This window comes from Emydura macquarii, unplaced genomic scaffold, assembly GCF_026122565.2.
Source record: "Emydura macquarii macquarii isolate MOO-44397 ecotype Brisbane River unplaced genomic scaffold, CSIRO-AGI_Emac_v2 contig_2636, whole genome shotgun sequence".
NCBI lineage: Eukaryota > Metazoa > Chordata > Testudines > Chelidae > Emydura > Emydura macquarii.
This window is the reverse complement of record NW_027132773.1, coordinates 24,236,745-24,249,885: the sequence shown is the minus strand read 5'-3', so window position 1 is coordinate 24,249,885 and position 13,141 is coordinate 24,236,745. Positions and strand designations below refer to the sequence as shown.

The window sequence follows — 13,141 nt, the reverse complement described above, 5'->3', positions numbered from 1 at the left end:
ATGGCAAGATAGACTGAAGTGTCTAAGGGGACTGTTTGTGACTCCATTATAAGACTACTGTAGAACTCTGGGAGTTCATGGTTGTTACTGGGTGGGTGAAATCTAATTATAGAGCATACAATCCATTTGGGGTGTCTGATCGGCTTTTTGACAGTCTGCCCTGAGCTCAGCACTCTTGGCCATGAGCCACTCCAGACAGCGTGATACCAACATCCAGTGAATGAGTGAACTGGCCACACCCATGTAATTATTTACACCTTTTTTAAAAAAGAAAAATGGTGCTTCTGTGCATATGCAAGTTTGTTTATGCAATCACCTGTTTGGGCAATATTTGTCCATCACGTCAGTCAAATCCCCTAGCTATGTGCAAAACAAGTGAAAATGCCTTTGTGCAGGTACATTCTATCTGTATGCACAAGTGAGTGATGTTGCACATCACAATATTGCACATACATAAATACTTGTTAGGTTGCGACCCCTTTGAAAATGTTGCCCTTGCTGTGTGCCATCTCTAGCTATGCCGATACCTCCTATCTTTTGTCATATTGAGGTAAGTACCAGAAGATTTCCAGAAGATAAAGTTAGAAAGTTTTTTCCTAATATCTAGCCTAAATCTCTCTTACTGCAGATTAAGCCAGTTACTTCTTGTTCTACCTTCAGTGAACAAGAACAATTGATCACCATCTTCCTTGTAACAGCCCATAACATATTTGAAGACGCTGCCAGATCCCTCCTCAGTCTTCTTTTCTCAAATAAAAGAACATACACAGTTTTTAACCTTTCTAAACCTTGTACCATTTTTGTTGCTGTCCTCTGGACTTTCTCCTATTTGTCCACATTTTTCCTAAAGTGTGGTGCCCAGAACTGGACACAATACACCAGCTGAGGCCTCACTAGTGCTGAACAGAGCAGAACAATTAACTCCCGTGTCTTAGACCCTGTCTACACGTACCTGTGAGATTCAGCAGCAGTTGATGGGAGTTACACAAGTACGCAAAAAACTTGCGTAACTCCCGTCTGCTGAGCTTCTCTTCTGTGCTCCGTCTTCACTGCGCTGCGCTGACGGGAACAGTGTTCCTGTCAACGCAGCGCTATCCTACTTGTGTAGCTGGTCTTAGTACGTCGATTTCTGAATCAACTGAGTGGGTCTGCACTGACCGGTCAGTCGATCCAGAGAAATTGATCTGACAGCGGCAAATTTGCCACCATCAGTGTAGCCATAGCCTTACATACAACATTCCGGTTAATACATACCCAAGAACATTAGCTTTTTGCAGGTGCACCACATTGTTGGTTCATGTTCAATTTGTGATCCACTATGACCCCTGATCCCTTTCTGCAGTTCTACTGCTTAGCCAGTTATTCCTCATTTTGTAGTTGTGCATTTGATTTTTCCTTCTGAAGTATAGTACTTTACACTTGTCTTTACTGAATTTCATCTGGTCAGTTTCAGACCAATTCTCCAATTTATCAAGGTCATTTTGAATTCTAATCCAATCCTCCAAAGTGCTTGCAACCCCTCCCAGCTTGGTTTCATCCATAAATTTTATAAGCACACTCTCCACTCCATTATCAAAGTCACTAAAGAAAATGTTACACTGTACCAGACCAAGACAGAGCCTTAATGATCCCACAAATACATCCTCCCAATTTGACAGTGAGCCATTCATACCTACTCTTTGAGTATGGTTTTTCAACCAGTTCAACCTAGTTTATGGTAATTTCCTCTAGACCACATTTTCCTAGTTTGTCTATGAGGGACTGTATAAAAGAAACCTTACTAAACATCAAGTTAATCACATCACTTCCCACCATCAAGTAGGCTGGTAAACATATCAAAGAAGAAAATTAGATTGGTTTGGAATGATTGTTCTTGAAAATCCATGTTGGGAATTTGGCTCCACACTGCCCCAAACATGTGGCTATGCACATAGCATGCAATTAAGCCCTGAGGTTATGATTTGTTGATGTGCTGAGCACTCATAGCTGCAACTGAAGTCAATGGGAGCTGTGTTTGAATGTATATAATGCTATATAATGCTAAGGATTCTGAAAATTCAGATCCTAGACAGATCAAATCTGACACACAAAATTATTTGACTCATTTTGACCTTAATCTCTGTGCCTCAGCTCCTCATATGTGGATAATTGCATCAAACCTGTTGTGTCCCATCACTGAGTCATCAGGGCTCCAGCCAAAATGGGCCAACCTGGCTATAGGCCATAACACTGCTGGACGGGTGTCCGGCTTCCCTGGGCTCCTTCCTTGCCCCCTTTCTCTGGAGTACCTTGTCCCCCAGTTACCCTCAGTCTCTTTGGGATACTCTGCCAGGGGGAGATTCCAGAATCCTTCAGTCTCGTCGATCGGCGGCAGGTCTGGGAGCTCCTTGGAGCCATCCGCAGAGGGCAGCTCCTCCAGGTTGCAAGGGCCAGGTATTTACTTGGGTTTGCAAGGGGTAGGCAGCTCGGGCAGCTCCTCCAGGTCGCAAGGCTCAGGGGTCTCCTCTGGCTTGCAGGGGTCAGGTAGCTCCAGCAGTTCCGGCAGCTCCTCAGGGCCCTAGTCAGTTGGCAGCCCTGGCAGCCTCTCATCAGGATAACTGTCAGGTCCAAGCCCCAGCATCCAGGGAGAAACGTCCTTCTCCTTCGGCTGCCTTCTTCCAACTGAGCTGGAAGGCCTGCCCTTTATACTTTCCCTTCCTGTCCCACCTCTCCGCTTCTGGTCAGGTTTGGGTGGACTTCTGGGTTTCGCCGCTCCCCCCCCCCCCCAGAGGGGGTTTGGCCCTCCCTCGCCATCAATCTCTGAGGGAGGCCACACCTCCTGGCCCCTACAGGTCCTATGAAACCAGTAGTATAAGCAAATACTATAATGCACATGCACAAGAGAGGTGAATTAAGGTTGCACAGGTATCCTTAGTCCTTAACTTTTGAGTGCTGGTCTTTGCAACCTTAACGTTCTTTAAACATAGTTTTGTGTTTAATATTCTATAAGCTAATGACTTAATGTTAATGAGAGCTTGGTGAGTACCATAAAATATTTCTGCAAGTGTTTGATAAAACGAATGTGCTTTAGTTCTGGTCATGTCCCCTTTGTGTTCATCAAACAAAACAAACTTTCAACCTGTTGAGTTATATTCATGAACGTTTGTGAAAAATAAGTTTTAAACTCAAATGTGCAAGTATTTGTAAATGGTATATTTTATATATGATGGGATCCTGCTTGACAAAGCAGGGCCCATAGGATCCCAAAACCCCTCACTAGAGCTCTGGCAAGGAAGTAATTTAATAAACCAGACAAAGATTAAATCACATCTTTTGTAAGTAGGACTGCATGTGTACATGTGAAGAAAAAAATCAAATTTAAATTATACATCAAGCCATTAAATCTTAGTCCCATAACTTTTCTAAGAGTAATGCAGCAAGCAAAGCCTATGAGACCAAGAAAGAAAAAAGTTAACAATTGTCTAAAAATTTCCTATTCCTGATTGTTATCTCAGCTTTGTTATAGACCCCAACAGGCAGCCAGAGCGCTGATGGTCAGAGCAAGAGTCAGGAACTGGAGATCAAAGTCATGGTTAGAGTCAGGAGTCAAGCCAGGGTGCGTATAGAAACAGGGATCTGGACCGAGACAGGGCCCAGGAGTCAGGCAAGCAGGCAGGGACCAATGTAACAGCCAGCCACGGGTTTGCTTAGTTGCTCAAACAACTTCCTGTGCCTCCTTCTGTCTTAAATAGCAGTCTGAACCAATCAGAGAGGTCAGACGTCTCCTTCAATTGGGAGCTTCCTGGGAAGTGACCTATGATGAACTAGGGTCCAGCAGCTCACACTCCCTACTAGTTCCATCAAGCTGCTGGGGAGTAGCTATGGTCTGCAGACTACCTGGGGTCCCACAGATCCAGGTACAAGACCTGTGAACCCTTAAAAACCTTCAACTGCTCTCTTCCCCCAAGCAATTCAATCCACTGGTTGCTTCTACAATCCCTCCTCCAGATTATTGGAGTTGAGCTCATTCAGTGAAAGACTAGAAATACCCCAGGACTTTTGTGACCACTCACACCTAGCCAAAACAGTTCAAATTTAGAATTTTGAATATTAGATATTTGAGGTGAATTGTTTGTAATTATTCTATAGAGTAAAATTAATAACTTGTTAAGTCTTTGAATAAATTTAAATAAGGGATAAATTGCAAAGTCTTTGCAGGAGTTCTAAAGGAAGAAAGAGGCTGCAAATTATTTCTTCAGCTCTAAAAGTAATCCAGGTATTTATAGGAACTAGTATTTATATTCACACTGGATGAAAATTCACCCTATGAGGAGAACCAGCACCAAGCCTACACACTACTCAAGACTCACTTAAGTTCAGTTTGTAAATGGTATATTTTGAAACATAAAATCTTCTTTACAAATAGCTCCCTACACCCTATAAAAGTTTGTTTCTCAAACATAAAAATTACAGTTACAAAATGTTCATTATTTTGGATTATCCTGTTACACAAAGATGTGATCAGTATTTCTCTGGCACAAAAAGTAGTTTATAGAACTAAACTGAAAAGCCGATGTACAGTTCTAAGGCACAGAAAATAGGGCTGATCCAGATATGTCCGCAGAAATCACAACTGCTCATCTCTTTTCAAGAACAATCCTTTTGTGGGAATAAAAACTCCAGAATGCTGAATGCAGCCTTGAAGAAAGAAATAATGAAAATGGCATTCTTTCTTCATTTGGGTCATTTAGATTAGGTTTCTCAAAATTAGAATTAAACAAACCACATTCAAAATCTTCATCTCATCAGAAGACAAACCACTGAAGCTATGAGTATCAGTTATCTTTAAAGCACCACTGCTGCTAGTTGGGACATTGATACGTCCAGCAGTAGATACATTGAATGTATTATACCTAATAGTTTGCTGAAAACCTTCTGTTGCATTATGTGCAGGTAATGTCATGTTTCTCTGTGAGGTAAATGAAAATACACTCATGTTGGAAGCGGTCCTGCCACTAGAGGCTTCTACATTAGAAAGAGAATTTAAGGACACTTGAACACAAATATCTTCTGAAATGCAAGCATTGATGTAGTGGATGTCATTTATATCAACTCTAGGTTCACAACTGTAGCCTGCATAACAGCGGCAATAAAATTTTTCTATAAATTGCTGCAGATCTTGAAACGATGGCTGCCCTTGTATAGCATATTTCCCATCCTTTGACAGCTGAATGACAAAATTCTCTGGGTTCAGATGAAGATAGTCACTGGAGTTCCAGTTCTTTCGTGCACATGCACCAGAATCTTGGCATAATGCCTGACTACAGATTTTGGCTGCCATGGTTACATTGATGATGTAAGGGTTCAGAGTGCGCCTAAGGTAGCTGTCCAGGGTCCTGCAAGTGTTCTGTGAAAAAGAAATGGTATTAAAAAAGTTTAGTATACAAATTCAATATGAAAATGGTTGTCACTTCACTAACAACGTTGTTGGGGAAAATTATCAATGTTTCTCTTGAAGTATTGAGAATGCAGACAATCAGTTATCATTGGTTGTTGGAAGCAAGCACATTTATCTATTAAGTTATTAAACAGTGCAATAATTATGGCAAAATTATGCTAGATAGAGGCTGGAGATTTTATTAAAAGCCTTCAAATATCAGAAAGCAAAGGAATTAAAGCTTTAACTTTATCTATGTATGGTTAGCTGACAGCTCTTTGAGTCAGATGCATTTTATGAAGTTATAAGATCAAAATTCCTTTTTACTTGACTAGATTTTGAGGGGAGCCTGAAGAATTCCAGGTATTCTCAAAAGGTCATTTTTTTCTAATTATCATCCCCACATGACCTCCCTCTTTCCCCCTGAGCTGATTATCCCTCAGCTGCAGAAGCCCGGGGTTTTTAATGCATGAACTGAACATTCCAAGGGATCTGCCTGTGGAACAGAAAGAGTTTTGGGAACTTCCTCATATTAAGTAATATCTTCAAAGCATGCCTCACTGACTGAGAAATTCTTGCATAATTGGCACAGGATTCCTGTTTGCATGGCATGATTTCATAATTAGAGGCTTTGGAATGTTTTGGGGGTGTTTGTTTCTTTTAGTATGTTTTGTTTCTGAGGCTTTATCTACACCGGGCATTTGCCCTGATTAGACACCAAACACCTAGTGCAGCCAGGCAAAGCTTCTATTTGCACCAATGGAGTTTACCCCTGGAGTAAACAATACCAGGTTTACAGCTGGTGGCAGTTAGTTTACCCTGTCTGCATTCGGGATCCTAATTTAGGGTTTGTACTGGTGCAGCTACATCAGTGACTGCCCATCAATGGCTGAAATCAGGACAATAATCCAGTGCAGACAAGGCCTAAGAGAACTCCCACCCGTTGTGTTGAAAAGGGTGTGTCCTGGACCTAACAAAGGCTAAGATGAAACATTTGTTTACTGTTAAAACATTAAAGAGTTAATCTGGGATTTCTTATCAAATTATTGCTTACTACCCTGTCAGAGCCACCACTAAAAATCTTTTTAACTCCTTTATTAAAGATACAGAATAAGAAGGGGAAACAGTTAAGCATTTGAAATGTGAAGTATTGAGTAAGGCTTTCATTTTAACAATAACCCCTAGTCCCTTTCCCTTTAGCTGGAAACAGTCTTTTATAGGAGAAACCTCTGTCTGACAACCTTTTAACGGGACATTTCGGGAAAAAGATAAATTTGTTTGGATGGTCTGGAGCTGTTGCTGAAATCCAACCCTGTTTTCTTTCAGAAAAAACAAGGCAAACATGTAAAAGGGGAGAGGAAAGAATAGTAAAGAGGGAAGATATGTTTTCTGTCTTTGGTGCTGGCTTGTACTTGCAACTTGCACAGGCACATTGCATTATCAGCCACCCCGATACCTGGCAAACCTGTACCAGTGGCAGACTGTTTAAGGCATTGTTTTAAGCTGCCTCTCCGGTCACAGGCTCACAGCTATGTTCCAAAAGAGAGAGTTGTGTTGGCTGTTTATTTTTAGACAGAAGACAAAAGGAGTGAGCTAGGAAAGAGAAGAAATATGGTGGGAAAGGAAAATGGCAAACAAGGGAGGGGGTGAAATCAGGAACCAAATTCTTACGTTCCAGGCCTTGTTTAGGATTTAGCTGAAGCTATTGGAGGTAGCAATGACATCTGGTTCCCTCTCTCTCTTGTCTGGTCTGGTCAGGATGCTTTTCAGGATAGGATGATGAAGGCCCAGTGGTTTTAGTGTGGATCCCAGCCAGGAGACAGTGGGAGCAGCAGTCAAGATGGTGAACCTTGCTCCTTCCAGTCCACGCATCATTCCCACTCCCATTTGGTGGAGCCCAGATAAACATTGTCTATGGTGGTCACCTCATCCCACTAACATTAACCAATTAAATTACATTTTGTGATTTTAACTATAAATATTTCCTCCCATTTCTAGAATCTCTTCACTTATTTTATGCCAACCTGTGATCTTACTAGGAGTCTTGAAGATTTCTTCTTACAGTTTTTTTAATTCAAGCAATCCAGTTTGTATCTGTTTATTTGTCTCTTTATGTAACAGGCTGAGTTGTTCTCGGACAATTTAGAGTACAGGTCTTTGAACAACACACCCCACCATCCTTCCACTCTTCTGTAGAGCTACAGGATTTTACTGTTACTGATTCTCTCAGTTACTTTATGTCACTTATATTGCATTGGCACACAAAGTGACCTAGGCACACAGAGTAACACTTTCAAAAGTACCTAGATGACTTAGGTACTTTTGAATATTTAACCACTGACTTTGCTCCAACGATACAGATTTTCCAACAACCTTGAAAAAATACATACAAAATGGAGAGGGAAGGGATACAATATGCCATCAAAGTTGTTAGAGGAATGATTGGCAGAAGTATTGTTTTGTTTTATATGGAGAGAGGACAGCTGAATATATTTTAGCTAGCAATTCTTAGCTGATTAATTTCTTGGAAAAGTTATGGCATAAGTGGGCCTGCCAGAGGGATTTGTATGATGAGAGGGTAATGACTTGACATATCCCCTTAGGAAGGTTGTTCCATGAACACACAGCTTTACTCATGCAAAAACTGATATAGGTATGTATGTAAATGTTACAATCTGGATGTGCAAAATCTCATTTGCTCACACAAATCACTTGCAAATTCAATTCTAAAGACTGTTGCCCATGTAAATTCTGTGATAATGATAGTATGCAAAAATTACAGGTGCAAATGATATGCATATTAAAACCAAGCTTGTACAAAAGGAGTCCAGGGTCAGACTCTTTTGAAAATTCAGTCCTGAAAGAACTATGAATATTTATCTGAGCATGCTTTCTGCTCATGAGACACCAGCCGTGCTGGACAGTTGAAATTCATTGCTTTTAGAAGACTGTGGGTGGAGGTGAAAGTACAATAATAACTGCACATACAGTATTTTATAACAGACTGACTTGACTGTATATGAATCAGCTAGTTCAAAAGATTTATTTGAGCATCCTTAGAGCAGTGCTTCTCAAACTATATGGCTGACCTTCCTAAAGCAAATGAAGGGGGAAAAAGACTCCCCCCCCTCACTTTTGCCATGGATCTTCCTCATATAGGAGCCAGTCAAGATATTATCATCCACTGCATATGAAAGAGAGAACAGGCTAATCATGAAATTTACAGGCTGCCCTCTCTTAATGTTTAAAATATTTTTCCTGAATGTACCATTATAAAAAAACCCAGCCTAGGAGGAAGATCATAAAAATAGTTACATCAGACAAGGCCTGAATATTTTTCAATACCTTAGGATGGAATGCTATGAAAAAGTTTCAGAACTCCTAAACTAACCAAACAAGTGTCAGCCTGCCTGTGGCTAGCACAGTTGCTTGTCTAGTCACCCATACCTAACAGCACGTATCAGATTAAAAGCTTAATACTAACACTGATATAAAAAGACTTCTGGAGGGTGAGGTTTTATTTAAGTATAGTCACAGATGACACCAACAAGCCTCGAAAGATGTTTGCTTTCTTCTCAGAGAAGAAACTGGGTCTTCTGGAAACTGTTTAGTCATTGTTTAAAGCAGAAAATCTGAGAGGAGTAAATAAATATATTAATCAATACCTTAGACTTTTCATCTCTCGGAAAAAGAATTTATTGCTTTTTAAAAAATTGAATGTAACTAATCTGACCTACCACACTCAGTGTTAAATTCAAGTCTCCCCAGATTACAATTCCAGAGACACCTAATGCAGCAGATTCTCCAATGGTATGTACAAGGTCATCCTGAAAGCAAATGTACAAGGATGAATAATAAAGTAATTATGCTTCAGTAACATATAAGTACATAAAAGAAGTTACATAACCAGTATAACCACCTTGAAAGTGATGAATAGTTAAAACATTAAAGCCACATTCTGCTCTCAGTTATACTGGGATGGAATTGAGCAGATGATGCAAAACCATGTTGCCACCTAGTACCACTTTAAATAGATCTTATGATCAGAGAACCAAGATTCAAACTGATCTCCTACAAGATCATGAGACACATTGGCACTTCTTCAAGTTGATCACCATTTTGTCCCACACCTTTATCACCTCCCATCAGCTCTATTAGCTAATCAGAGTTGGTGGTGTCCAAGTTCAAAAGAACTACCTGAGACTGGGGGGCAGGAAAAATCTTGTTCAGATCAGTGTAGGCCTGGGACTTAACTCACCCCCTTATTAAACTATCCTTGATTAGCATTGAGTGAAACTCAGGAATTTCACCACTGAAATTTTAAAAAATGCTTCGCTGGTGATAAGGCACCCCCACTTTAGGAATGCTCCTAACAAAAGTTATAACAGCAAAGGTTGTAAAGTAGAGACATCCAGGCGCTGGGAAGTTTAGGGAAGATACAGAAAGACCCAGCAAATGATAAATTAGGTAAAATAAGCTCTGATCAGCAAATATATGCTGACCATCTGTGCAAACAAAGAAGATCATGAATAAGTTATAATTTGTGCATATGAGATAAAATGTAAAAAAGGACTTCAGCAGGGAGGAGGAAATATAGGTGCCAGTGCATGATTGATTAAATATTGTTACCATGGGGTACTGAATAATATAATAGGTTTAGTAAATTTGAAGGAAGTAGCTAGTTCTACCTGTATAATGTAAATGAAAAACAATACTGTTTGGGAACCATCTCTGGACTGCAGTTCAACATCAAGCTGCTAAAATTCTTACCCCTCTGCACAACTGTGATGTGCAGAGTCATCTCTGGCACCCTCAGATGAGTGGATCTTGACTGGCCATCAGGTGAAGTTTGTCTGTATATTATGAGTGGTAATCATAATAGATTTGTTTGGCATATGTATTCTATGCATCTGTTGCTAATAGCTCTTTCACTGGGAAAAGGTTCCACAGACCCATAGAGCCCTAAATCCTGTAGGTAAGAGCAGGTACTTAAATTGACCAGGGTTCTCCCTGAGCCTTGTGGAGAAGGGCAGATGCCTTACAATCCAAGCACTCGGTAGGGAAAGAGTGGGGGTACCGAACTTGATCAGGTCACACCTTGAACCCTCGGTAGAGTATAGGCAAGGTGCCCTAGATATTTGAGGGTAACTATCAATGTTTTGCCTAGCTTTGGCCAGCAGGGGGGCAACAGCAGAAAAGCAGCAGGAGGAAGAGTCAGCCCCACTGGAACCCGCTGTCATCAAGAAAGGGAAAGACACAGGGTGCTCATGGGCTTTACACATGGGCTAATTTAAAATATTTGTTTATATATTGTTCAATCAGGTCTACTCTCAGGTAACCGCATTGATTTCAGTGGAGTTTCTCCAGATATACAAAATTACACTGGTATAAATGAGAGCAGAATCTGTTCATCGTGTTTAAAGATTGACCTACAGAAGCAACAATCAGTGGACTTGTGCCATTTTTGCCTCTTTATGGTGTATATAAAATATTTGTGTTTTGACCTTTTAGAGGGTTTTTTTTCTGTTTGTTCTGTCACTTCAGAAATTCTAGGCAAACAGGTTCCATGATAACAGAAGAACTTGTGAAGCGGTGACATCACAAGAACCCAGAGAACAAAATATGAGCAACTGGGTGGGGTGTGGTTTACTGTTTTAAAAAAATAAACTTTGGTTTTCTTGTTTGTTTTTATTAACATCTAATCAACATTTTAGAGAAAGGAAGCTTCTATTAAAGATTTGACAACCTTGTCTCTTCAGTTACCGAGTTAGAACTGACAATAGACATGCCTGAGAGCTCTTAAAGGTCCTCTAATAAAACTAGGGCAGACCACACTTGATATTCCTATTACTTCAAGGTAAAAAACAGAAACATCTTTTTTAAAAGTAATCTTCATATTTTCTTTATACATCAAAAAAAAGAGCAAAAATCGCCCCCAGTACAATTTTAATAGCCCCAAATTAGTCAGCTTGGACCACCAACTAATTCACATTTTTCTCTCAGTTAACATGCTACAATATTTTTTCCACTTTCATAGCATTTCACTCCTTGTGGAATAGAGTGTTACTCATAAGGTACTGTGAGAAAGACTGGTAGAATTCAGCCCTTTTGGTGTGGCTGAATTTAATTGCTGAATTAACTTAAGTTTTGTGACTCTGTCTGCATACTTCCATTTCAATACAATTTCATTTACTTGTCAAGTAAACATCCAAACCCCCTGTAGGTTAACTTTAATCATCTTGCAAACCGTTTGTGTCTTTGTATTTAGTGTTCCTTATATTACAAATATTTAAGAACTAACCAAACCTCACTCACCTGAGAGAGATATTCCTGATAGAAATCTGTGAATACAGGACGTGTATATACAAAAATGGGAAGTGGACAGGTGGAATTGGAGACATTAGAAACTCTAATGGCTTCTTGAACTCTATTACGAACAAAGAGTGGTGCATTTTTGGAAGATCTCAAGGCCATTTCCAAATAGACAGATGGATAAAGTGCTGTGCTTTCTTCCCACAACCAATTAAGCTCATTATTTCTTGCTATTTCAATATCTAAACAGCTTCCTGTGTAATTGTGGGGATTTTGTTTGTAATCATAATTATAGCAGTCAGGATAAAGGTAATATCCCCACAAATGATTTGGCTTCATTGATATTCCCAGGTTTAAAGATTTCAACATAAGTGATTTTGCTGCATCTTCAAATTCCATTTTGGCTAAAGGCCTGGCCTGGGTTTCTAGTAGGCTTAAATCTTTATGTTGAACAAACTCAATAGACTCCTGTCTGTAAATGTCTTTTGATCCCCAGTTCCGTATCCATAGTGGTCTCCAATTTTCCCAGTCGATGACAGCCAAGCCAACCTGTTCATCTGAAGACATGTAAAAATTAATGTCATCCTTGGCTTTCTTTAAATGATGCTCCATGGAACAGAGTTGGGGGATCCCACCATTAAATGCCTCACCTGTGTTCTCATCTATGTAAGGATAATCGCCAAGCCTGTCTGCATAGAATATAGTAATACTCTGCTCAGTGGATGTCTTCAGCGTGCTTCCTACCCAGTGGAAGAGTCTCATATCCAGCTGCACTCCTGTCTTCTCAGTGCAAAGTTCTGTAGAAGCATTCCAGATGGAGAGGAAAGGAGAATTGGGGATGAGAGGACTGGCTCTTATATTCAAAGATGAGCTGCAAGTAACTAGGATAGCAATGAACACGAGACAGGATGCTCTGTTAGAGGCAACAATGCTACCAAAACTTTGGACTTGTCTTAGGGTTTGCATTGCAGTTAGTGAATGGCTCACATGTACAATGGCATCAGCTGTTTCTGATCAAATCAATGCTCCCCAGGTGCTCACAGCTAGTCAAAATCTTTAGTAAAATAATATATTTCTTCAAATCGTGTACACATTAAGCCATATTCCTTAAGGGTAAAACAGGTGTTTATGCCGTGCTCTTTATTGTAGATTCAAGGAAGCTTCTCAGTAATTGCCCAACCTAATGAAGAAAAAGAGACTAAATCCATTATAATATCAGATGGGATATCTTTTTAGTGTATCCTTAATAGATAACTAGACATAGTTTGTAGCTATGAAAATATTGCTATCTTTCAGTGAGCAGAGAGTACTCTTACTGACTGAAAATCCAGCATTGCATCAAAAAGGCAATAAAATACTGAGAGAAGATATAAGGTGGTCAGGGGAGGGGTTTCTAATGGTCAGAGCATAGAA

At 40.1% G+C, this 13,141-nt stretch overlaps 1 protein-coding gene across 3 annotated transcripts in view; it reads right to left on the bottom strand.

Annotated features, from left to right (window-relative positions):
• Nucleotides 1-3,097: 3,097 nt before the first annotated feature.
• The window catches only part of SPAM1 (sperm adhesion molecule 1), a 37,707-nt gene continuing 27,663 nt past the window's right edge, over nucleotides 3,098-13,141 (bottom strand). Inside the window, exons 2-5 of one of the 3 annotated variants that reach the window (XM_067564310.1) lie at nucleotides 12,379-12,908; nucleotides 11,732-12,285; nucleotides 9,154-9,243; nucleotides 3,098-5,386 (exon numbers count right to left, since the gene is read on the bottom strand). In XM_067564310.1, coding sequence (XP_067420411.1) covers nucleotides 4,727-5,386; nucleotides 9,154-9,243; nucleotides 11,732-12,285; nucleotides 12,379-12,694 — 1,620 coding nt within the window. In that variant the 5' untranslated portion in view covers nucleotides 12,695-12,908 and the 3' untranslated portion in view covers nucleotides 3,098-4,726. Of the gene's footprint in view, nucleotides 5,387-9,153; nucleotides 9,244-11,731; nucleotides 12,909-13,141 lie in introns of all 3 variants that reach the window. The other 2 variants (XM_067564309.1, XM_067564311.1) reach the window with 2 other exon arrangements.